Source organism: Canis lupus, chromosome 3, assembly GCF_048164855.1.
Source record: "Canis lupus baileyi chromosome 3, mCanLup2.hap1, whole genome shotgun sequence".
Lineage (NCBI taxonomy): Eukaryota > Metazoa > Chordata > Mammalia > Carnivora > Canidae > Canis > Canis lupus.
The window spans coordinates 86,465,329-86,492,068 of NC_132840.1; the positions used below are offsets into that span (position 1 = coordinate 86,465,329).

Genomic DNA, 26,740 nt, shown 5'->3' on the forward strand with positions numbered 1-26,740 from the left:
CTGTCTGACATCTCTCACACAGGGATAGTCATAATTGCCCCTCACATTTGTCAGGCCTTTTCGGCTTTCTGGCAGGTGTCTGTCTGCAGAAACAGAAGGGCCGGGATTATAAAGGAAGGGACCCCTCCTTCCCTGGCCTTGCAAATCTGAGGCTCTCCTAGCGGTGCCATCCACCCCTCCCCAGCCCTGCCCTCCACCCACAGCAGCCCTCATTCCTGTAAACAGTCTTCCTCCTCCTTTGACCTCCTTGCTCTTCTGATTGGGATGCATGACATGGTTTTGCAATTGGCTTTATCACTACTGTCTAATTCCCTGGCCTCTTCCCCTTAAGCCATCTGAAGATGAGAACATGGAGAAGGCACAAACCTGAAGAGTGAAATAGCTGACGTTTGTGACAAGGAATGCAGTGAAGCATGCGCCATAAATCTGCTCTTCTCAGCAGACCCCTGGGTGGCGATTAGAACCTCTGCCTCCCCACCATTGGTCTGTCTGCATCCACCCTGTGTGTCACTGGGACGTTCCTCCAATTGCCAGCCCTCTAGAGCCCAGGCTTCTCAAAACAACAAACAACAAACAAACAAACAAAAATACAGAAAAAAAAAATGAAAACGTGATAGTATGTGTTCAGATAAGTTTAGAAAGACTGGATCAACCAAGATGAATGGGTTATACCCGGGAATGTTCTTTAATGCGGAGGTTTCAGAGCTTTTCCTTACATGCTAAATCTCTAAGAGGGAGAAAAGGCTGGAGCATTTTCCAAATTTAATCCAACAGAAAGCAATTTTCAAGCCTCAAATGAGAGACCATTTGTGCCCATCACAGCGGCTGACATAGTTCCGCGGAACTAGTAAACGTCCTTAGTGTGCGAGGTGGGTGTTTCCACCCCACTGGCTCTCACTGAAGTTTAGTCCAGACAGGGCAGCCCCAAAACTCGTGATGGAGCCCACCATCAGCAATAAATACAAACTTCTACGGGAGTTTTCTGTGTCATCTCCCATTGTCAGCAGACCCCCAGCCCGGACCCTTCAAGCAGACTAGGGCCACTGGAAAGCAGCATTTGTGTTATGCAAATGTGTGAACTTTGTGATGCAGCCCATTCTCCTCTAGCACCACAGAAAGCCAGCTAACTATCTCCATTGTGCCACCAACTTTCACACAAATCGCATTCCCTCATCATGTGACCTGAACGTTGGAAAGTGAAGAGTGCTGTGCAGGGAGGCTCCATCCTGGCCAGTATGTCGGGGCCCCTTAAGCCAGATGGAGCAGGGTAATCCTTCCTATGGTGAACCAGTGTCCTGCGCACCTGCTCCCTAAGGCTGCAGGGATTGCAGGGCCCCCATCGTGGTGGTTCTTGGGGCCATCTTGCTCCTGCTGCGGTGCCACGGGACCAGAAGTTCCTGAGCTTGGTCTCCCAAACTGAGACAATGTTGGGGGAGGGTAAGAAACCTCATCTGGGAAGGGACTTTGGTCCTTTGTTGCCACATCAGCCCCTCAGCTCAGCACAGCTCTGGGAAATGTATGAGTGGCCATCTCCTTCACTCTTCAACCATCGCGTCCAAGGATGGAAGCATAAGGCACGTTAGTGTTTCTCATGCTGCATCTTGTCCTACCACCTTTGGTTTTTGTGTCTTCCTTTATTTATCCACCCCCCCCCCAGAAATGTATGTGAAAGGCAGTATACAAACTATATATGATGAATATATAGCGGCTGTATATAATATATGTGTTTGTTTTCATTTTTCTCTCCTGTATGTCCCTCACCCGATTTAGAACTAAATGAGCCTACAAGCTCAACTTTGTTGCAAGGTCAGTATCCCCCTTGCTTTATGGTTTTTCTCCCCTCCCCTTTCTCCCGAAGTCCCCCCTCCCCCCCCCCCACCCCTCATTACCTGTCTGTGAAGTTGCTTAGAGGATGCTCGAGAAAGCTAAGGTCACTGGAGCTGATGGAGCTCCAAGGGTAGCTTTCCTCTCTCCATGCACACACTGCCCCAGAAGGGCCAGGAGGGTGGAGATCAGTGTAAAGGCTGAAGGTAGAGAGCATGAGTTTGAACCAGTAGGGAGACAGTCCAACCCACTGAGCAGTTTTCATAGGAAAAATCTTCTCAGCCGCCCCTGAGCCACAGAAGCAAACACCGTGTGTGTGAAGAGGTAGGCATTCCCTGAAATGCATCAGCTGGTTCGCAGCAAGATTCTCCAAGAAAAACAGGTGGGCAGGATGCAGCAGGCATGAGAGTCTGTAAGCAGTGACCTGGAGGGAGATGCCACCGAGATCTAGTTCAGAGCCTGACGCTTAGTGGAGCTGTGCTAAATGTTATTGAGACTCAATTTCCTCTTCTATAAAATAGAATCGATCTGCCTTATATACCTTAGAGTTGTCCCAACGTTCAGCTGAAACTGCATAGTAGAAAGGCTTTGAACACTGCCAGGTGCATTTTGAATCGTCCCCGTCCCATCTCCAGATGCAGGCTGAAAGGCAAGAATTCCCTTGGTGTCACGTCACAGAGTCAAAACTCTTGTGCCCGGGCCCTCTTCATCTCATCTCCCGTTAAGCCCTTCCCCAGACACAGCTCCTGCGTCTCCTGCCCGGGTGCACACAGCCTCTCTGACTTTCCCAAGGCCCGCCAGCCCAGCGTAAGTGACTCACGAAGGTCTGCTAGCCTAGCGGAGGGGGTGTCGCTGACTGTGCCTGAGCATTGGGGCAGCAGGGAGCCTGGCCGAGGGCTGGAGGAGGCTCATGCTGCACCTGCCGCTCTTCTCCTCCCAAGGACAGTGCTGACCACAGGGTGGCTCGGCAGGAAGGCAGCTGTGAGGCTTTGCCCACCTCCCGCCCCAACCCCTGCCCTGTCTCATCCCATCTGCCCCCACACCCATCCCCTGCATCCCTTCCCATCTGCCGTGCAAACAATCTTTGGAGGCTGGCCGTAGGCTTGCAAGGTGGGAAAGGAGAGGGAAGGAGATACAGATACGTTATATGGGAAGCTCCTTGACACACGAGCAAAAAATACTTTTATCAGGAAAAGATTCAGGACTGCGTCCCTCACCTTGTGATGCTGGGTGCCGTAGTGAGGGCACCGCAAACAGGAAAATGCAACAAAGGAATAGAAAGTAAAAGTGAAGTCAATGGAGATATCAGGTCCCATTTATGATTCGACTTGTGTTTGTTGAGCCCCAGTGCAAGGATATCCACGGACCTAGAACCAAGAGCTTTAGGAGAGTAGCTAACCATAAATGGTAAAAGGGAGGCGTGCAGGACGGGAACGAAGAGAGACGGTGTGAGAGGCTGTGCTTTCAGAAGTGACCAAGCTCATTCGGATCACTTAGCTCTTTATTTGCAGAGAGAGTAGGAGATTTTAAAAGAGGCAGTGGCTGCTTCTGGGTTAGAATTTACCTGAAGGTGTGCTCAGCTGATGGAGGGGCCACCGTCCCACACCAGAACCAATGATGACAATACGGACTAGAAACACACAAGTCATGTCTGGCCGCTGAGCACGGGAGTGGGAGCAGGACACCTAATGGCCAGGCTCCACCCCTCTGCCTCCCTCCTCTCTGCTGCAACAGTGCATTTGGGTGACAGGATCTGGGCGCCAGCTCTCAGATTCTCAGAGTGCTCTCAACCCCACCTCCTTCTTGTTGAGTACAGGGCAATGGGTCATTGCCAAAAGTTGTAGATTACAGACAATCTGGAATGTTCCAAGATTTGGATTAGCGCGGTCTTCAGGACAGCTATTGGACTCTTGTACAACTGAAGAATATCTTGGAGAAAACAGACCTTGCACCTGGGGCATTTCTCCATTCATCTGAGTTCTTTCTTTTTTTCTTTTTTCTTTTCTTTTTTTTTTACCTCCTCCTTTGCTAGTCTGCTATCTATTTTCTCAGGGAATACCCCTAAGTTATGCTCATCTTATCTCAAAAATACCAAGCAAGATTCATACAAATGCATGGATTTCCACGGACAAGGTACACTTGGCTTTAAGAGAAGTTCTCAGCTGTTTTGTTACCCAATATCTGGACGGACTAGAGAGATTCTGATAAGAGAATTTCATTCCTCCTCAGCATTTTCTGCCACCCATGAAGTATTTCTCTGCTCCCCTTTTGCAAACACAACAGATTGCATGTCACCCTCTCGTATTAATATTTGGTGGTACAGGACTCCTGCCATGATAAATAAGGACTCGGGGATGCACCACCATCCCTCACCGAGCTCCCTCGCAGGCGAGCGTGCCGGGGCCCACTCTGCAAACTCAGCGTCTTGGTAGCTGTTCATTTCCCATCCGCTGTCCTTTGTCTTTTATCTCCTAGGCATGAAGTCAGATTTGATGGTATCAGTGGGCTGGGAAAGGTTGGCTGATTAATGCCTGTGAACCTCGCAGTGACTGTCAAACCAACTTATTAAAGAATGGGGGAGTAAGTAAACTCTGTGTATCAGAAGGAAAAAATTGCAGCAGGAAAGATGATCAGTCCTTCCCTGCAGAGGATTAAAGGTAGTTAATTAGGCGCAGCCACCCAGCAGTGAGCGCTTCTCTGGCACGTGTGTCTAAATACTGAAGGTAGAGAAAGGCGGTCTCCCATCCTCTTTCTGGATGGCGACTGTACCGCGCTGGCATACAACCAGCTCTCCTCTGCCCCAGAATCAAACAGAAGCCTAGGCACTTAGGTTTAGCTGCGAGCATTGGCTTCGGTGGCAGAGAGATCACATTCTGGATTGGCCGCAGACACCGACGAAGAGACTTGAGGGTAGTGGTTCTTTTTTTCTTTTCTTTTCTTTTCTTTTCTTTTCTTTTCTTTTCTTTTCTTTTCTTTTCTTTTCTTTTCTTTTCTTTCTTTTCTTTTCTTTTCTTTTCTTTCTTTTCTTTTCTTTTCTTTTCTTTTTTTCTTTTCTTTTCTTTTCTTTTTTCTTTTCTCTTTTCTTTTCTTTTCTTTTCTTTTCTCTTTTCTTTTCTTTCTTTTCTTTTTTCTTTTCTTTCCTTTCATTCTATCTTTATTTTCAATACTTTATCCAATTATACATGGCTTCTCATTAATATATCAACAAAAAAAAAATCACAAACTTCAGTCAAACCTTGGCAAGGAAAATACTTGAAAATGGTTGGATTTTCAGGGATCTTTTGTTTTCTTGATAGCCAAGAATGAACTCAAAAACATGAGCCTATGGGTGGCTCGGACGCACCTTGAAGATTCAAGCAAGGCTCACACTCCTGCACACTGGTGCAACAGCGATACCACATCGCGCATGATATGGGAAGCATGTTAGCATTTCTGCGTCTCTCCTTGGCTCCAAATCAAAGCGGGTGGGATGGAGTGCAGCATCAGAGTAAATATAAAGAATATCTTGGCTGGAAAAAAAAAAAAAGAATATCTTGGCTGCACTTCCCCCCCCCCCCGCCCCCGTTGTGATGATAGGTAAGGGGGACTTCTGGTCAACTTCATTTAACAAGAAGTTTCGAAACAGTGCGACCTGGAAAAGCTCAAGGATACACTCTAGCTAAGGATGAATGTCAGATAGTCCTTTACGAGGTGGACGCTGAAGAGTACTGACCTTATTCAAGTAGTGTGTGTTAGACATTCAGGAAGAAGAGTAGCTGGACTGGAAAAATTCAGATGAAGCTGTTTATAGATCTTTGCCTTTCAGAAAATCACAACTGGTCTAGATCACTGGTGGGAACTTACGCTTTCCGTTAATTCCTTTCTGTTAGAGCCAACAAACTACCAAGTAGAACCCTCCTCTGTGTCCTTCCTCCAGCAGAGTCTAAACTAGCACCCCATCAGTCTATGGCTGCCCCCACCAAATGTTCCTACATCTGCCTGCTTGTGGTTTGGGGTCGAAGGCCTATGACTACTTTTTCGTCCATGAGTCCCTCTTCCTCTTTCCTCCTGCCAGTCATCCTTCTCCCTGGTACAGAGAGACTCAAGTCAGTGGTGCCTGAATGAGACACTTCATGAAAACAGCCCCACCTTTGCTTCTGGGTGGGTCTTGAGGCCCCATCAATCATCCCAAGGAACTGTCCTTGCTAAATGCACAGATGACGTGGAACCAGCACTCCTGGCTTTTCTCTACTACCTTGACTTGACATCAGATCTGTGAATCGTACTTTTGATCTTTGATCATACATCACCTCTTACATCTTTTTCAGAGTGGCTTCCCAGCGTTGGCTAATGTCCACTTCGGTCAAGAGGGATATTATATCTCAAGTGCGCTTAAAGAATAGATAGAAAGCTTGAATACATACATATATATTCATCTGACTTTGGTCCAATGTTTTAGGTTAGTTTAGGTTGAATTATAACCAGGTTGTCTTCCTTCTATACGCAAGGACTTTTTTTTTTAAGACTTTATATATTTATTCATGAGAGACCCAGAGAGAGAGAGGCAGAGACACAGGCAGAGGAAGAAGCAGGCTCCATGTGGGGAGCCTGATGCAGGACTTGATCCTGGGTCTCCAGGATCACACCCTGGACCAAAGGCAGCGCCAAACTACTGAGCCACCCAGGGATCCCCTATATGCAAGGACCTTTGCACAGAGAGTGGTATCACTTTTATGCAAAGAACTCCATGCACTTTTTTTTGTTGTTTTCAACTTTATTGAGGTACAATTTATGAAATTATAAGACATTAAGATATCTTATAAGATATAAGATATTATAAAGTGTAATCATGGTGATTTCATATACAAATGCATTGTGAAAGGATTTTGCATCCTCTCTGTATCCAGGCTGAACAACTACAGAGACCCCTTGTTAAAGAGGGAAGTGAAATATTCGAGACTGGACCACTTCTGGCCACTCAGGACATCTGCTATTAGCAGGGAAGGCTCTGTGGATTGTACAGAAGGCATGGAGTTGGTGAAATGTGGGGTCTCTCATGGTCTAATCATCAGAGAGAAGCGGGCATCCCAGTACATCTCCACAAGCAGGTCTTACTTAGCAAGTGCAAGTGTAGCAGCATAGGTGCAGGTCTCACCACACGAGGTTGCCCCCTCTGGGCCTGCTTGCTGTAGCCTGGCTCATCAAGGGAAGTCAGGCATCACAAGCCTGAGCCCTCTGGCACAGGGTTTCTAAAATGCGTAGATAAATGCCAACGCTGTACATCTCAAATGTGGCATGGACACCTGTGTTCAGATTGCTGCAGTATAATCCATTTGTATCAGCCAATTTTATACTTAAGGCCTACAGACCAATTAGGGGATAGTCTGGTGGCCAAAGAAAGAAAGTTGTTGTACAAAGAAGTATTGATTGGCTCGGGGCCTCAGGCTCCCCGGGGCACCAAGTCTCCTTGCTACCATCAGATGGATGTGTTGGCTCCATTGGATCGATGATCCAGTCTGACCATCATTCAAATCCTGCCCCAGCCCCCCACGCCCACTCAACCTTATGGCAACTGACTTCCCAGCAAACTGAAGGGATGTACATAGGAGAGCTGGGCTGTGGTCAGGACAGCAAGAGCCAAGTGCAGGAGGGCTGAGGAAGGCCTGGGGCCAGGAGGGCCACCTCTTTCCCAGAGCCATCTAAGGGCAAAGCACATGCCTCTGACTGCTTTCTACCTTAACAGCGGCTTGTTTTTAATTTCTTTTAGAAGTGAAAACTACAGCTCTGACCCCTTGGAAAGGTTGGTATATTGATTTCCAGGCCGCTCTGCCTGGGTGGGGATGGGTATCCAAACCTCTTCACTTTCTTCCCAGATGCCTTCTCTTCTGAGCTAACCCCAGGAAGCAGCCCAGTGGGATCCTTCCCTGACCTTGGGCCATCTCTGTGCCAATCTCGATTAACCTGTCTCCAAGGACCTGCAATCCCCCTGGGTAGCTTCCACTTGTAGACATCTAACTGCTGTTTGCTGGCAGCACTAATGAGCACCTGCCAGGGCCCAGAGTTGCTCCACATCTTGGCTGCTCCATACCAAGCCGGCCTCTTCTTACATGCAGATGCTCTAATGCAATGATCTTCTTAGGCCCTGGCCTTGCATGCTGTCCTTTGCTTACCCTGTTCTCTCTTTCTCTCTTTCTAACTTGGAGCTGGAAGGGAAGTGGTGGGAGGGAGGGGGAAGCTCTAGGGTGAGTCACTTGGCTACGAATAAAACACGTCTTATTTGAGGCTTTCATTCCCACTAGATGTTTCTGATGGACACACTGACACTCATCACAGTTCCCTGGGACCCTAGCTGTCCTGGTAACTCGTCATTGTAGGCCTCCAGAGGTCTTGAAGGAGGTAAAGGGAATAAAAGCATCCGCAGCAGCGTGGAGGCATGGCTGCGTGATAAACGGAGGCCTCATCTGTGTGGCTCATGTCACCAGGCGGATGTGCTGAGCTGGTGCTCTGAGACAGCCCTGCCCCAGGATCTGTGAGCCACACCTGCCTGGACAAAGGGGCCTCGTCTCCTAGATTTCTTTCAGGTGCTGGCGAGCGTGGGGTAGCCACATGAGCCCAGGTGGGACGGGCCCCGTGGCCTTACTTCCCCGCCTCATTTTTGGAAGATGTGTGACTTGCACAATGTGACGGGTTAGTGCATGAGTTAGTGGAAAGAATATTGTATTTGGAGACAGAAGTCAAGGGAGCCTGGGGAAGTCCCTTAAGCCCTCTGAGGCTGTTTCCACCCCTGGGAGCTGAAGAGAATAATCCTCATCTCGTACCTGAGTGTCTTCGAGGGGCTGGGACACCTTTCCCCACTGCAAGAACTCTTCCCGAAATCCTAATCAACATGGTTTTACTTCCTTGTCTACTTTCCCTCAACCATAAGAACATTCAGGGACAGAAAAAGAGGGGAAGGGTGTTTGGAAGGGAAAACCGAGATAGAGGTAGGGGAAGAGTGTTTTGCTTTGGTTCGGCTGGTCTTTTTGCTCTTTTCTCTAAGTAGAATCTTAAGACAAAGGAAAACAGGGAGACAAAGTAAACAGGAACACATCAGTATGCATCAAAATGTTCTGGTTCCTTCCTTTTTTTTCAACAAACATTTGTTAAATACCTGCCACGGGCCCAGTTAGACACAGACCCGGCCCTTAAGGAGCTTCTAGCACAGAAGAGGAAACCCACGTTAGACAAATAAAGGGAAATAGGACACAGATGGTGTGTATTTTAAAAGCTGGATGCATATGGTGCTGTGGAAAAAAGAAAAAACAGGAGCCAAATCAAGGAAGTCTGCCTGGAGGAGGTAACTGGGGCCCAGAACAGAATCTGGAAGGAGTGGGAGTGATTTGGGTGAAGGACATTTCAGGCGGAGGGGCAGGGGTATGAGGGTGGGAAGGGAAGATAGTGGGCGGGATGCCCGTGTGCCCGGCGCTCGTGCGGCGCGGTGTGGCAGGCAAAGCGTCTCAGGAGGCAGGTGGCAAGCGGGTGACCGAATGTCGTGCGTGTCCTACAAAGTGGACGCTTTGGACTATGATGCTTTGGGCCTGGACTATGACGTTTTGAAAGGGCTGCAGGACCCACACAGGTGAGAGTCATGACGAACACAGAATCCTAGTGACCGTGCCCCGGAATGAGAGTCTGGGGAAGTTCAAGGGGGCAAGGCCGCAGGTGGCAGGGCCCGGTCCGTGAACGGTTGTGGAAGCGGAAAGGAGAGCTGATGCAGCCCGCCTCTCTGGGAGGGCGCCTGGGGCTGCCTGGTCTTGGGATGAGCTTTGTCCAGGCCAGGTTCCCGAGACATGCCCGGGGGAGGGTGAGGCGGGGCAGGGTGGGGGGAGTGAGTGGAGGGGGAGGAGGCTGGAGGGACGTGATCCCCCACAGGGTCCCCCACAGGAGCAACAGTGTTCTGCGGGCCCAGGACGGGGAACAGCGGAGAGCTTGGGGAGTGATGCTGCGGCAGGAGGCCCGGCACACCTGGCGGCCTCCCTGTCCTCCGTGGGAAGGGTTCTGTGATGCAACAGGTCAGGACCCCGCTCGCAGGCCCTCGTGGAGCTTCCCCGCAGGCAGAAAGCAACCCTGGGGGCATAGCCGCGGAGGGCGCACCTGCAGAGGCATCTGCCCAGCCATTGTGAGGCACCTTGGGGTGCTTCCCTGCTCCCCCCGCAGCACTGCAGAGGCCCTGGCTGCGAACGTGGGCTCCCAACTTCCCCACATGGCAGCAAAGCCGGGTCCCCGCTGAGCTGTCCGCCTGGCCTCCGTGAGACTCCTGCCAGAGAGGCGGCTCCGAATGGGAGGTTGGGTGGGGGGGTGCAGGAGGGAGCCCGGGGGGTTGGGGTGCAGGCAGGACCCCAGAGCCGCTAAATGCAGAGCAGTGGCATGCACCCCATCCCTTCCCCACGGAGCATCTTCTGGGCGGCGGGCCGGGCAGCGGGGCGAGAGGGGGAGCGGGCCGCAGGGCCGTGCTTGGGAGGGCAGGACAGGCCGAGGGAGAGGCCCGCGGCTCAGAGGCCCACGGCCAGAAGCACAGGGCCAGGCACGCGGACACCAGCATCACGGGAACCCACTCCACCAGGCCCGCTGGGCCGCTGGCCCTGAATCCAGCTGCGTGGCTCGCCGTGAGCCTCGGTGGGGGCAAGAGTCCGGATGCGAGGGAGCTGGGCCAGGCGGCAGGGCTTCCTCGGGGCATGGGACACACAGCCTCAGCCGAGAAGGCCGCGCTTCCCTGCCGGGCTCCGGAAGGGTGCCCTGCGGAAAACACAGCTGCCCGTGACCCGGGGGTCCTGACGGCCCGTGCACCGGAGCGCGCTGGCCAGATTTTCCAGGACAGAGCCAGTCAGTGAGCAGCGGTTAGAGACGAGCATCTCCCAGACTGAGACGCAAGTCCCTGGAGCTCAGGAGTGCTCCTGTCACCTGTAGCCTGCGTGGGCCGAGGGGAGGAGGGCGGCCTGGGGCGGGCCTGTACTTTGTGCCGCCCAGAAGGCCGCGCCCAGCACTTCCTGAGCGCAGGCACCACCTGGCCGCGGACACGAGGTTAGGGCACACGGTACCTCTCAAGCTCGGGACCGTCCCTTGAGCCCCTGGCCCAGAACCAGAGATTTGCCCCAAGGGTCTAGGAAGTAAAATTAGATGGCAGTGCCTCCAGGCCAGGGGCCCCAGCATGTGCTGAAGACCCCCGCGGCGGCCCGAAGGCTGGCTTCAGGCTGCTCCACATGGGCCAGCGGCGTGTCTGGAAGCTCTGCGGCATCCGACTCAGGCGGGCAGAGGGGTCTGACCTGGTGTTTTGGCATCTGTGAGGACGTGTCCTTGGGGGCAGCTGCACTAAGTCCCTCTGTCTGATCCGCGCCACGGAGCGCTCCAGAGCCAGCCCAGGCTGAGGAGGTGCCCGCACTGGGTCCCCAGCCCATGTGGGGCTCCTAACGCAGCCTGCTGGTCACCACTCCTGGCCCCGTGTGTCGCAGGCGCCATTGGCCAGAAAGCTTATGTTTCAAGCCATCGGGAAAGTGCTGGGACCCGTCAGGCACCTCCCTGCTTTCTTGCACCCCGCACGTGGCCCGTCCCGTCCTGTCCCCTCCTGTGCACCTGCCGGCGGCCCGCGTCCACGCAAGCCTCCCCTCACCTGCAGGAGCCCCTCACCACCTCGACCCCTTTAGGGCGCAGGACACTAGCTAGGTCCGCCAAGACCTCGTCCACATGACAAAGAGGCCAGGTGCTCGGGGCCGCGGTGGCACGGGATAGGCCATGTGGCCTCCCTGGTGCACCGGGTGGCAGCTGGGGGCCTCCGGGTGTTTCTGGGCAGACACCGCTCAGTAGTGGGCAGATGGAGACGCACACGGTACCGGGTCTCGCTGCCTGGCAGCTCTCTGTCCACCATCCATCAGTGTGCTGTCTTCTTGAGCGTGACCCAAGGCAGGGCCTCAGCACGGGCGGGGGGTGAGGCCACTGTCACCCGAGCCTCCCCGCCTCCCCTGGCCGGCGGGGAGCATGCATCTGGGGGTCCCAAGCTGCAGAAGGGTGCACCCAGGGCAGCGCCCCTCCCCGGCCTCGTGTGCAGGGCCGGCCCACGACATGTGGCAGGGAGAGGGTCGCCTCCCCAGAGGCAGAGCCGCTGCTGGCCGTGACCAGTGTGCTCTCTCCACAGGCCCAGGCGCAGTCAGCGAAGTGAATAACGGGACGTCGCGGAGGGCAGGCTGCATCTGGCTGCTACCTCTCCTGGTCTTGCACCTACTCCTCAAGTTTTGATGCGAGCGCCACGTCCCCCCCGGGAGAAGCTGCTGCCACAGCAACCACCCACCCCACAGCAACGGCAACTCCGACAGCGACCAGAGCACCCCCGTTCCTTATGAGCTAGAATCCAACGAAATTCCAAGAAACAGCCTAATGGGACACAAATTCGAGGGAGGGGAACAAAGAACACTTTGGGAAAACACGTTTTCAAAGGGAAATTGAAAATCCGGCTCGCAGGCCTTGCAGATCCGTAGGCACAGCTGAGTTTTCTTTCTCTGCCCCAACGGAAGGAAGGCACACCGGCCTTTGGACCAACCCACAGCTGCATCGTGACCTGTTTGTGACCAGGGTGGGCCGGGCTCAGCCACTCTGCCCCTTACCGTGCCCCCAGCAAGGAAAATTCTGGAGCAGGCCATCCCAAATTCAATAGAGACGAACAGAGTGAGTCGTGCAGGCCCGGATGTGCCGCTGTGGCTCCTTTCAGAGACTGTGCCACTGTTGTGTGTGTGACAAAGTGCAAAATTCAAGGAAAAAAAAAATAAAGAAAAAGGAAACTAAACAAGACAGCCTGACAGCTACAACAATCCCACAATCAACAATCACAAAAAGATATCGTTAAACCTTCTTTTTTTTTTTTTTTTTTTTTTGGGGGGGTTTTCGTTTTACTACATGGACACCATGGATTAAATAAGGGATTCTGGTTCATTATTAATTTTATTAATTATATTTTCTGATATGAGTCTAGAATTTAGTGCAAAAACAAGACGAGACTAAAAAAAATACACAAATGAAAGGGGTGAAGAGAAGTATGATTGTTAAACATTAAAGATAGTGTACTTCTTAACTAGGTTTACAACTGGTGGACCACACACCGGGCATTAACCACCCGGTGAGGATATGTCAAATCCACCAAAAAAACACATACGATTTAACCAACATCTCCACCAGCGCTACAGATTTCTCCTTATTCTGGCATTTAATGCAGACAATACTATGCTTCTACCTGCTGTTTAGAAATGGAAGGGTGATCCGCACTGTATCCTGAGTTTGTTGGCTATGCTTCTTTTGATGGCATATATTATACAGTATATATATACATATATTTTTTTTGTTAGAGTTCTAGCCATTTTATTTCTCAGCAGGGTCCTTTCTCAGACATTACTGCATGCTGTATATGGCGTTAGCTGTGTGTTGATCTTCTAAAAGATGATAGAGTTTACTGGTAATTGTGTAATCAGCTCCTGCCTTTTTATTTTCTTGGGTTATTTACACGTCAGAGACATTTATAAAAAGTGAAAAAAGAAACAAAACAGAACAAAACAAAACACTAATACCAGGCGCAGCATCTTTTCCAGGTGTGGCTCTCGTAGGCGAAGGCCCTTGACAGGAGGCCTGGCTTCTCCATCATGCCTCGGGGCGTGAGCAAACAGCAAGCAACTGAACCAACTAAACAGTCAGTAACCACTTGCTTTAGCCCATTATGGGAATCTCTGATGCCTTTGTGACTACTGGAGAATTGAGTCCTCTCGGTTCATTTTATTTAATTTCCCACCTTTGTGTGCGTGTGTATGAAAGAGAAAAAAAATGCAGTTTTTAGATAACCTTTTTTTTTTTTTTCCTCCCCCGAAGTCTGGGAACGGGAGAGGCCTCGGGGAGGGGTCCTGGATGTGATGAGGGAAAGTGGGATTGGGGGCTAAGGGAGGGAGGGGTTGTCTCTGACTTGACATTAAAAAGTGTTCCATGTCCCTCTTCACCTGGTGTGGTACCTCATTCTCAAGCTGGGGTGGGGGGCAGGGGGGAGGTGGGGCTGAGGGGCAGGAGAGCCTGCCTGGCTTGTAGGGGGGAGATGTGGAGGAGAACGGGCGTCTGACTCACGCTGCTGCTCTTTAGCTCCCTCCTTGGGGTCCAGTGGGTTCCTTCTGTGGATGTGCTCTGGTGACGGATGGCTTCAGGAAACCACCTTCATCCTCCTCACAGAAGCAGCCGAGGGGTGGGCCTCATGAGGACCGTGTCTCCAATGCCTTCAAGAAGGTGCTGGCCGAGGTTTGCAGCATCCTGCTTGTGTCCAAACCCCTCGCTTCGTGTCCTGGGCAAAATGTCAAGGCCAGTTACGGAAAGGCTTTAATGGGTGATTATTTCTGGAAGGCAGCAAAGTGCAGCTATCACAAAAAGAAAAGACAAGGGGGAAAAAAAGCACAAAACATTGTGGGTTAGTATTAAATATTCCCAAACTCTATCAACTGGGGTTTTGGGGACTCTCCTCCCTCCATGCCTACCCCAGAAACCTTGCTTCAGGTCACAAATTAAGAGGAAGAAGTAGATTTTTAATACCAAATAGTATTCCAATAATGTGGCTCTGTTCTGATTGATTCTGGGAATTAAATAAGCAGCTGAAGATTCTCTGAGAGGCGGAAATAAGGGCGAAGCTGAAACACGCAGGGATTACTAGACTTGTGTCCTCGGGTGTCAGTTCAACCCGAGGGGGGTAGACAGACAATGTTTAGGAAGGAGTAGTTTCATTTCTGGGTGTTACTAACAAAATTGAGAAAAGATGGTTGACTTCAGGTCTCTCTGTGCCCTTTGGACATTCCACGCTCACTACCAGGTGCCGGATAGTCCCCCTTCTTCCCAGGAGCGTGATCTGGAGCGGTCTGGCCCAAACTCACATAAATTTGGCTGCTTTGGAGTCACCCCTCCCTTATATCCCAGGACTGCAACGGCATGAGCTTTGGGTGTCCTTAGACTGAGTGGATGGGTGGGATTTACCAGTTCTCCGTTGCCTGAAACTGCTGTAGACACTGGCGTGTGGATTCATGTGCAGGTCATGGTCCATGGGATTTAAGTGAACCCTGGAAACTCCCATATTGCCAGATTTGAGCCCAGATACCTCTGAATAAAATGTTCCAAGGCATCTGCAAAGAGACACTTCCCTGAGCTCGCTGGGATGAGAGAACACGCGGACACATGACCTCCATTTGAAACAGAACTTTCTCTTTCATACTCACTGAGCATGCTTGAGATCACCCCTTCGCCATCCTCCCATGAGGAACCGGTCAGTCACAACCAACTCAATAAAGTGACATTAATGAGGAAGACTTGAATTTACCTATTTGCGAATTCAATAGCCCTTCTTGTCTCGTAGTCCTTTAGAACTCTGGTTATTCAAGAGCACGGGCCTCACGGAAGCCGCTTTGGCATGAATGATGGGTTCAGCAGATAGGAGAACCTCTTCCCCCCCCCATCCTGCCTAAGAAGGGAGTTCCTTTCCTCTTCTGCTTCGTGAGCCACATGAGTCCCCATCTGCTAAATTTCAGTCTTTAAAGGGAGTGTCTATGTGCTCACAAGAAAGGGCCTTTAACCAGATGTACAGTTCAATCCAGGAAGACATGGCTTTGATTAGGAGTTCATAGGGACAATTCTCAGGCTTGTCTCTTTTCAAGAAAAGGAACTTGGCTAGAGAGTTCTTGTTCATTATAGAAAAGCATCCTGAATAGTGTCTGACGTTCTCTTTCTTGATACATTTACTGATTGAAGACCATTCCTACGGGCTGGCCTGGATTTTAGGTGTACTGGAGTCACTGTCGTACATTAGGATTCATCTACCCCCCTAACTTTGGGATGTCCTTTGGGGGAACCATGATTTAGATCTGGCAGGTTTTTTTTTTTTTTTTAAAGAGTAAACTTCATGTTATTTATTTTTTTTTAATTTTATTTATTTATGATAGTCACAGAGAGAGAGAGAGAGAGAGAGAGAGAGAGGCAGAGACACAGGCAGAGGGAGAAGCAGGCTCCATGCACCGGGAGCCCGATGTGGGATTCGATCCTGGGTCTCCAGGATCGCGCCCTAGGCCAAAGGCAGGCGCCAAACCGCTGCGCCACCTAGGGATCCCTGATCTGGCAGGTTTTATCCCATTAAAAGTCTCTCCTGTTTTAGGGGTTGGTGAAGAATGTTCTAGCCCTAAGCACTCTAAGAGAACTCCTGAGGAAGCCCATTCATCTTCTTTCAAAAATGTCTGCTGCTTTCTGGCCACATAGATGTGCAATGGCTCACAAATTGTTGTTAAATCTTTCCCCATAATTCTTCTCCATAGTGGGTTCAGATGTCTCACCTGAAGCATTATGAGTACTTGTCCAAGGACGGCCTTCTGATGAGTGGAACTTGTAAATCTGGAACTATAATCACAGTTGATGATCCACAAAAGTTTGTGTTGCTGTGGATGGTGATAATGATGGGGATGATGAATGACAGCTATTGTTCCTCAAGCCGGGGATAAGTTAGCAAGTGAATTAACACTAAAATCTGATACATTTCACTAGACCGACCTACCTTTACTGTTTATCTCTGTTTAGGAGGGAGGACAGTCACACCAGTCAGTCACAGAAATGTCCTTTTAATGTGTGCTTTTGATTTTTAAAAAAAATGTAAAATCTGGGATCAGCAAAATATCCACAATTTTTTTTTTTTTTACACTTACAATAGTACAGATTTGAGGTACTTCTCAGGACAGGAGAAAATCTATGCAAAAGGAGCGATGTGGCACAGGAGCTGGTCCTGCTCATGATAAGCCCACACACCCTTATGCTTCTATGGCTGGATGTATATGCGGATGCCAGCCATTTACTCTTCATCAGATAAGCAACGAAAAAGAACTGAGATTAGTGGTATCTGAGAGAGGCACTAAATAATACCTCTTTCCAGCATTTAAAAAAAAAAAAAAAGTAAACTAAATCCCAGACCTAATTTGGTTCACAACTTGCTCACTGGGGTTTGATTGTATAGTTAGTATCTCCTTTATCATTCCAAACTGCTCAATCAGGTCTTTCTAAAGCATCCATCCCTGCCTCTCTCCGCTTTTAATTCAGATGCTATTTCCGTGAGTGTCCAACTCTATCTTTCTCTAAGGCAATAAATGCAAATTAATATCCCCATGATTTGTGAGTAACTGAGATCTCTGAGTCTCTGCATCTTCATCCTAATTTCCCTGTCCCTCACGACTTCATATCTCTCCCATCTTATCCACATTATATGATTAGAACAACACGGCTTTCTGTAGCAGACTGTCCGATTCCTGAGCTCAAGATATGATCACTTCTTATAATTGATGTCTGAAGCGTGTTGGTGCATTATTTTTTATGAAGGAGTCTTAGTTTGGTTTTCATTTTCTGAATGCAGATGTTACCCCCACGCAAGCTTCCATGTAATGTAGATATCGCTTCTGATATATTGTTAAGGTACATGAATTTATTTATATACTTCAGGGATTGTTAACATTATTTGAAAATGAATTATGCCTCTGCCAGAACACCTATTTGATTAAAACTTCCTAGAGTACAAGTTGGCTGTGGCCATGGCATTTACCTGGCTTCCAGTGACTCTCCTTTTGGAATTTCTAAGTATCAGTGCAGTATTTTGGATACAGAGCCAAACTGCTTGTCAGTAGAATTAAGAACTAGTCCAGATTCTATTGCTAGCTAGTTGGATTCTCCTTATCTTTTACATAAGATGTTTTGATGGAGGATCACTCAACATTTTCAATCTTTAAAATTCAATCATGTAATTTTAGGTTTTACAAGGTTTCTGCAGAAAAAACTTTGGAAAGTTGTGTTTATGATAAATGACAATGGAAGGTGTAATTGGGGTGAGTTCTAGAGCCAATGTATTATCTGTGTTCCCAGGATGGCTTATAAGAAGGGAACATGCATGATCAAAGCTGCCATTTCTATAGATTTTTAAAGTACCTCCTGAAGGAGAATTTGAGGGATGGACACTGCAGCTCCTGGAAAGGAGTGTTGTCTGTGTTGTCTAATAAAAGACAGTGGCTTTTTCTGGAACAAGAAATGATGTTAGCCCCAAGCTGCTGTGCAGTTTTGCTTTCTGTATGACACAAGTAAAACAAGAGAATGAACTGCCATATGTCTTAAAGTCTAGGAAAATAGAAGATATTGGGGCTAAGCAAAATACTCAGAGTTCTCACTAGGAGTGTGTGTAGGGGGGTGTGCGCACACACACGCGTATGCTTGTATGTGCATGCACATGTGTGTGGGGAAGAATTTACTGTAATTATTAAATTACATAATCCTGGCAGCCCGGGTGGCTCAGTGGTTTAGCACCGCCTTCAGCCCAGGGCGTGATCCTGGAGACCCAGGATCAAGTCCCATGTCGGGCCCCCTGCATGGAGCCTGCATGTTCCTCTGCCTGTATCTCTGCCTCTCTCTCTCTCTCTCTCTCTCTCTCTCTCTTTCTATCCTCTCTGATGAATAAATAAATTTTAAAAATCTTTAAAAAAATAAATAAATTACATCATCCTTTAGCATAGATGGCACATGTTAAACCCAAGATTCATCTTTAAAATAACAGGAGAGAGTGATGAAAAGAGAGCTCCAAATAAGATTTCTTAATAATTATATCACATCATCCTGATATGTGCTCTGCTCAAGGGTCCAGAAATATTTGTGCAGGTCTCATTTGACATATTTGTGTATTGTTGGTTCAATTCTAGGTTCACTGAGTGCCCCTCACCATTCATCCTGCCCCTTAGACTCTGTGCTTCCTTTATACTCTTCTGTGAAGAGCATGAGATAGAAGAGGGAGTGGACAAAGATTAGACTGAGCTTGGTGTTGGAAACTGCATGCTCCCTGGTCCCTTTTTCCAAATGTTTGTTCCTGGCCATTCTCTTAAGCTTCAGCTTCTTAAGGTTTATTTGCAAAGTTGATGGAAGGATCAGGTGAAGTCATCAGGCCATATGCCCTGCACTGTGTGAACTGCAAAAGGAAGAAGAGCGCAAGCCATAGAGCACACACATGGGTGAGGGAGTCTTGGTATTCCTTTGGAAGGAGGGGTTAGAAAGAAAATGAAACAAAATAAATGCTTTATCAATCACGTCACTAATTCAAGACAGTGCCATGTCATTCTTTTCATTCCTGTCCACAATTATTCTCATTTGTACATGGCCACTTGGAAAGGAAGATAGACAGGAACTAAGATGTACAGTAATAGATGCTGTCTGGTAAGCACAAAATTCTATTCTTTAGGTGTCCATCCTAGAGTTTAATAATCAAGAAAAGTGAAAATAAAGTGATAAAATAGAGAAGAAATTCAAAAGATACAACTTATTCCCGAGGCTGTATGTGGGAGGCGGTCTACACATACGCACAGCAAACGTGCTTTGTGGCGTCAACAGTAAGTTCTTGGAGGGTAGAGGTGAGGCCCTGCCTCCTTCCTCACCAATCACTGTGAGCACCATTGCTAGACAGGCTCTTGGCAAACTACGATCAGCTTTTGCACATTAAAGGTAGCACATGCTATTGCATGTCAACTTCCCCTCATTTTTTGAGGAATAAGTATAGGTAGAGTCGAGAGGATACGAAACAGGAAGCCAAAGGAGGAGTTCTAGCCCAACATGAGCTAGAGTGTGCAGTGAGATCTGCAACAGGTCGTCGTACCTTACAGGGCCTCAATTTCCTAATGGCTGAGATGGATGTTGTACAAACTGGTCTTAAAAGGCCTCCCAAGTCTGAAACACTCTGGACCTTCCTTCTCCATTCTTCCATAGTTCACATCTATTTCCCGAAACGCGGGAAGTCCACATTTGAATTGGTATTATGGAGATATTAAGAGGTATCACTATTCACAGTCAAGTAGGCAGGGCCCCTTTTTCAGGCATGGAAATACAGATTCAAAAGGCCACCGTTCTCAAAGCTTTGGATGTTAAGCTATCCTTGGAGACTCTGACGAAAACAACCTCAGTCATATTCTTGAGACAAGACATCCAAGCAAGTACACATGCTCCAAAAATACTTATAAAATGCTCTAGAGGGTTATAGATGGTTTGTGGACTATTCTAAACCCATGTTAAAGAACCCTACTGTGGCATTTCACTCTGAATTTCGCTTATAGGCTGTTTACATTTCTCACATATATTTGATAAGGATTGTATCCTGCATGCTTTGATTTTTAATCAAATAAACAGAAAGCAGCCGCTTCTAGAATCACCCAGGGAGTGCCATATGGATTGAAGCTCATCATTTAGGAATCAAACCCATAATGATGTAATTGCTCAAGCTCTTTTTCTACAAACTTTTTTGCTGACTGACTTCTCGGAATTTGTTCCTTACTCCGACAATGACTCCAGTTTAGGTAACAACAATCTTGTTGGTGCTTTTATTTGTACTAGCTAGTAATTCTGACTCTTCCCATCAGCCAAATGGTTCACAGTCCACAGAAAGCCCAAGAAATTAAATTGCCACTGTTTTCTCCCGTGTCTGTTAGGCCTAAAGTGATCAGGACATTTTCCTTAATAAAAATGAATTCACCAGGCCCTCCACGATCTAGAATAATGGATAACTCATCCTTCTTACTAGCATTCTCTTCATCATGTTCTGGGTAGACGATGCCCCCCACCAAGAGTGAAAGGCTTTCTTCATCTACAGAGCACTTGATTGAGCCAACAGTAGTGCAGCACGTGTGTAAAAGGGTCAGGCAAACCATTTGCCCAGCTCTGGTTCTGAACAAGGAAATCAATATTCCACGGCGTAATTCTCCAGTCAGAAGCAATCGCCCTCTATCACAGCAGCCCAAGGGCAGCAAATTCATTACAACGTGTTTGTTGCTATTCTCTCACGTACCTCAACACTGCTGCTTTACAAATACGTCAGACACCCTGGCCTCCTGATCATTTTTGCATTAATACCTGTCTCCTTCCCCAGCCACATGTGGAATCATCCTTCTAAACACTGGCACACTAGGAGCATCTATATTAATGTCTCATCATTCCTTGTCTTCAAAAATATAAAAGAATAATCAGTCAGGAGGAGTCCATGGCATAGGATTATCTGAGCTCCGGAACTCTAGGCATCAAATCAGAGTTTGTGAGTAGAAGCATAAGCTACTTTCATTAACAAACATGGCAGTGTTAAGACATAGCCCTGAACTATCAATGAGAAAGTCTCTCTGATTAAATAACCCACTAGCCTAGCTCACCTATGTCTTCTTTAGTAGCATTTTTTCTCTACATTTCCTTTTATCTCATTTTCTCTTCTTTCATTCTATTCCTCCAATATAGCCTGTCTTCGTGCTAAGAACCTAAGAAACTGGAGATCTAAGAATCTGGAGAAAAGAAATAAGTTTGAAGGGATGTTTCAGTACCCCTCTGTTTATGCTAGGCATTCTGAGAATAATTGTGACTTTGAGGAAAAAAAAAAAAAAAAAACATGATCTCATTGGGCTATACCTAGGAATACACATTACCTTGAGTTAGATATATAGTGTTCTGAACTACACATCAGTCCAGATCACTGGCAGCAGCTTGGTAGACCCCTGGAGCAATTCTTCACTACAAGCTGCATCAATAGATCCTGGCCACTTGGTTAACTTGGGGAATAAAAGCTGGTTTAACTCAGGAATACTTGTCAGGAATACTTGTCAGCTTTAGGTATCTGGTAACCAACTTAGATGAGCCACATGAACAGAAAAATTACCAAAGAAATCCCAGGTTCTATTACTTCAAAAGTCCTTGAGGAATGATATCAACAATATAGCTGAGATGTTCTTGTCATACCCCACCCCCCACCCCTTTCTACAGCAGTGTAGTATCCATTCAGAGGCAGAAGTACCTTTGTGGAAGCTGTGGGATCCAGAACCATATGCCTAGGAACCAGAAGGAATCTTACCCATCTGTACATCAAGTAACAGACATACAGAGCTTGGTTCTGGCTCTGGACCTTGCAGTGACCCATGAACCAGCTCTAGACCCTCTCAGTCAAGTCCAGAAGCCTCTAGAGAACATGATCTTAGATCAACCATGATATTGAGAGCCCTTATGGAATTTCAGGTTTCTGGCAAAGAAGTTCTAGCACAGCATGAGAATTATAAATACAAGTTTAGATGCCTTGGAGAGGATAGGAGGAAAAGTTTGACTTTACTTATGTAACCATTTTTCCCAAGCAGTACAGCTCAGTGCCAAATGAGACCATCTCAGTCCATTATTTCTTCCATAGGGGAAAGTAAAAGTATCTAAGTCCTCATCTTCCCCATATGGGGCCCATTTCTCTCTCATTCCATCCAGAGTACTGCCATGAGCTGCATGATTGGGGACCTGGAAGAGTGGCAGATAGGACTCTAGGAAGGCATTACAAAAAAAAAAAAAAAAGGCACAGAGTGTACTAACTGATCACAGTCTCCCATCAGGAAGTCTTGCCATGAGCTTCTTGTGATACTTCATCCATAGATTCCCCCAGTTGGCCCACACCCACTCCCAGCATTTCACATGCCTCACCCACACACCCTCACACCCCATGGCAAGTTGTCTGTGCATACCCTTAACATTGGCAAGAGTCAGCTTTGGTAGATGACTGGTGAGCATGTGCAGAAAAATAGCTCAAATCTACAGGCCAGGAAGAGCTCATAAACTTGAGCTTTAATCCTGCCCTTGGGAAAGGAAAAGGGAAGTGTCAGCACTTGGCCTAGTGCATTGCAGTATAAAGAGAAGGCATACAATCTTAAGAAATCTGCCACAGGAGAGAGCAAAAAGTGTGAGAAGGGCATACCCATAGGAGGTCTGACAAAGCCTCAGAATCTAGCAGAATGGACAGAAAGTATTTCTCTCCAAAAGTCAGTTAGTAAAGACTGGAAGAAGTGATTGTTACTGATAATGTAAAGACAGTAAAAGTTTAAGGAACATGAAAATTAAGGAAGCACGATACTATCAAAGAATCATAGTAATATTCAAGTAACCTACCCCAAAGACAAGAAAACCTGCAACTTTCCCAGTAAAGAATTCAAAATAGCTATTTTAAGGAAGTTTAATGAGGTACAAAAAAAAAAAAAAAACACTGGAACACAAGTCAACAAAATCAGGAAAACAATATACAAACAAAATGAAAAGTTTAACAAAGAACAAGAAATCATTCAAAAAGAGAAAGAGAAACTCTGGAGTTGCAAAATATAATGAATAAAATGAAATAGAAAACATCAACATCAAAATGAATCAAACAGAAGGAAGAATCTGTGAATTACCAGATAGGACCTTTGAAATTATCCAGTCAGAGGAGAACAAAGGAAAAAGAATGAAAGATAATCAAGAAAGCCTATGTGATCTATGCAGTACCATTAAAAGAAGAAATCTGAAAATTATTGGAGTGCAAGAAAGAGAAGAGATAGAGAAGAGAATAGAAGGATTATTTAAAGAAATAATGATGGACAACTTCCCAAATCTGGAGAGAGATTTAGATATCCAAATTATGAAGTCCACGGGTCATCAAATGAATTCAACAATATAGTCTCCAAGACACATTAAAGTAAAAAAAAAAAAAGTCAAAAATCAAAGATAAAGAGAGAATCTTAAAAGCAACAACAACAACAACAAAAGAAGTTGTCACTTACAAGGGAGCCCTCATAAAGCTCTAGGCAAATTTCTCATGAGAAACTTTACAGGCAAGGAGAGAGCATGATGATATACATATAAGGGGCTAAAAGGAAAAAAAAAAAAACAAAAACCTACCAGCCAAGAATACTTTATCTGGCAAGGTTGTTCTTCAGAATTGAAGGAGAGATAGGCTTTCCAAGATAAACAAAAGCTGAGGGAGTTCATCAGCACAAGACTTACCTTATAAGAAATGCTGAAAGGAATTCCTCAAGCTAAAATCAAAGAACACTAGGTACATGAAAATATAAAAATATGCAAAAGCATATAATCAAATTCAAAATGCACTAATACTATAATATGGTGGTGTATTAACCACTTAATGCTAATGTAAAGTTAAAGGACAAAAGTAGTAAAAATAAGTTCAGTAAAATAATATGTTAATATACAATATAAAGAGAACTAAATTGTGACATCAAAAATATGAGTGGGTAATAAAGGAGTAGTTTCTGTATGTAATCAGTTAAGTTGTTAGCAGAAAATAGACTTATACCAAATGCTTTTTGGTAAGCACAAACCAAAAACCTATAGTAGATACACATAAGACACACCTAAGATACACATAAGACTTATGAGAAGGAAATAAAACCATATTGCTACAGAAAATCATCAATTCAAAAAGGAATGCAGAAAGAGAGGAGAAAGGAATAAGGGGACTACAAAACAGCCAGGTAACAATTAAAAGATGGCATTAGTAAGAGCTATGGATAATTAGTCTTAATGTAATTGGATTAAATTATTGAGATCAAAAAGCATAGCATGGCTAGATAGATTAAAAACAAAAAAAAAGACCAAATTGTATGCTGCCTTTAGGTGACTCACTTCAGCTTTAATGATGCACATAGATTTAACGTGAGGGGACAGAAAAAGATATTCCATGCCAGTGAAAACCAAAAGAAAGCAGAGTTGATAGATAGATAGATAGATGATAGATAGATAGATGACAGATGATAGACAGATCTCATATATATCATATATAAGATAAACTTAAGCCAAAAACTGAAATAAGAGAAAAAGATAATTATTATAAGATGATAAAGTGGTCAATTTATAAAGGAGATATAATGCTTACAATTGTCAAACTATGGAAAGAGCCCAGATGTCTATTGACAAATGAATGGGTAAAGATGTGTGTGTGTGTGTGTGTGTGTGTGTGTGTGTGTGTGTGTGAGATGGAATATTACTCAGTCATCAAAAAGATGAAATCTTACCATTTGGAATGACACAGATGGAACTAAAGGGTATTATGCTAAGGTAAATAAGTCAATCAGAGACAATTATCAATTGACAATCAATTATGATTTCTGTCATGTGTGGAATTTAAGAAACAAAACAGAGGATCATAGGAAGGGAGGGAAAAATAAAATAAGATGAAATCAGAGAGGGAGACAAACCATAAGAGACTCTTAACTATATGAACAAACTGATGATTACTAGAGGGGATGTGTGTTGGGGGAAGGGATAACAAAGTGAGGGCATTAAGGAGGGTGCGTAATGTGATGAGCATTGGGTGTTTTATGCAACTGATGAATCACTGAACTCTACCTCTGAAACTAATAATACACTATATGTTAATTCAATTCAAATAAAATAAAAAAGAAAGTTAAAGATTAAAAAAAGAAGATACAACGATCTTATATATCCAACATCAAAACACCTAAAATATATTAAGCAAATACTAACAGATCTGAAGGGAGAGCTAGACAATCTATTAATAATAGGTGACTTGAATATCCTACTTGCAACAATGGATCAATCATCCAGACAGAAACTCAATAAGGAAATATTGGATTCGAACTATAGTTTAGGCCAAGTGGTCCTAACAGATATAGACAAAACATTCCATCAATCAACAGCAGGAAACATATTCCTCTCAAGTGCACATGGAATTCTCTAGGATAGGTCATACTATAGGTCACAATATAAGTGTTACCATATTTTAAAATATTGAAAACACATCAAGTAAATTTTCTGACCACAATGGTATGATAAATCAATTATAGGAGGAAAGCGGGAAAATCTACAAATAAATGGAAAGTGAACAACACACTCTGAGCAACCAATATGTCAAATACAAAATACAAAAAAAAATCTTGTAACAAATGAAAATGGAAACACAACATACCAAAATTTATGAGATGCAGCACAAGCAGTTCTAAGAAGGAAATTCATAGTGCTAAATGCCTACATTAAGAAGAAAGAAGATATTTTTTTTAAAAAAGCAACCTAACTTAACACCTTTAGGAATTAGAAAAAGAACAATGTAAGCCTATCATTAGCATAAGGAAAGAAATAATAAAGATGAGAGTGGAAATGAAGACATAGAGGACAGAAAAATAATAGAAAAGATCAAAGAAACTAAGAGCTGGAGTTTTTTTTTGAAAAGGTAAACAAAACAGACCAACCTTTAATCAAACAAAGGAAAAAAAGAAGACTAAATAACTAAAAGCAGAAATGAGTCATTACAACTATGACACAGAAATACAAGAATCCTAAAAGATTATCATGAACAATTATACGCCAATAATTTGGATAGTCTTTTACTAGAAATGGAAAAATTTCTAGACACATAAACCTATCAAGACTGAGTCATGACTAAGTAGAAAATCTAAATAGATGAATAAATAGGGAAATTGAATTAGTAACAAAACCTTCTCATCAATGAAACACCCAGGACCTGATGGTTTCTTTAGTGAATTCTACCAAACTTTTAAAGAAGAATTAATGCCAGTCATTCTCAAACTCTTCTAAAAAAATTAAATAGGAGGAATTATGAGGGTAATATTACCCTTATACCAAAGCCAGTAAGGATATTACAAGGAAAAAAAAGACCACTACAGGCTAATATTCCTGATGAATATAGATGCAAATAAGCTCAACAAAGTGTTAGCAAACCAAATTCAACAGCAAATTAAAAGGATCATACACCATTATTCAGTTGGATTTATCCCTGAGATGCAGGGATGGTTCAACATATGCAAATCAATACACCACATAGTAAAATGAAAGGTGAAAATCATATGATCATCTCAATAGATGAAAACATTTTTGATGAAATACAGCATTCCTCTATGATAAAAACTCTCACCCATTGAGTATAGAAGGAATGTACCTCAACATAATAAAAACCATATATGAAAAGCCCACAGCTAACCTCATAGTCAGTAGTCAAAGGTTAGGAGATTTTTCTCCAAGGTCAGGAGCAAGACAAGAGTGCACACTCCTACTCAACATGGTACTGGAAGTCCTACCCAGAGCAATC

At 45.6% G+C, this 26,740-nt stretch overlaps 2 protein-coding genes across 8 annotated transcripts in view; one reads left to right on the forward strand and one right to left on the reverse strand.

The window, feature by feature from the left end:
- NTM (neurotrimin) overlaps positions 1-18,952 on the forward strand; it is a 941,158-nt gene extending 922,206 nt beyond the window's left edge. For 3 of the 7 annotated variants that reach the window (XM_072822741.1, XM_072822742.1, XM_072822746.1), the window contains exons 8-11: positions 1,771-1,806; positions 7,571-7,603; positions 11,972-15,711; positions 15,959-18,952. In XM_072822741.1, coding sequence (XP_072678842.1) covers positions 1,771-1,806; positions 7,571-7,603; positions 11,972-12,072 — 170 coding nt within the window. In that variant the 3' untranslated portion in view covers positions 12,073-15,711; positions 15,959-18,952. Of the gene's footprint in view, positions 1-331; positions 1,719-1,770; positions 1,807-7,570; positions 7,604-11,971; positions 15,712-15,958 lie in introns of those variants that run through there. The other 4 variants (XM_072822743.1, XM_072822744.1, XM_072822745.1 and 1 more) reach the window with 4 other exon arrangements.
- OPCML (opioid binding protein/cell adhesion molecule like) overlaps positions 12,708-26,740 on the reverse strand; it is a 1,082,947-nt gene continuing 1,068,914 nt past the window's right edge. The window contains exon 7 of the mRNA XM_072822754.1: positions 12,708-14,216. Coding sequence (XP_072678855.1) covers positions 14,179-14,216 — 38 coding nt within the window. The 3' untranslated portion in view covers positions 12,708-14,178. The remainder of the gene's footprint in view (positions 14,217-26,740) is intronic.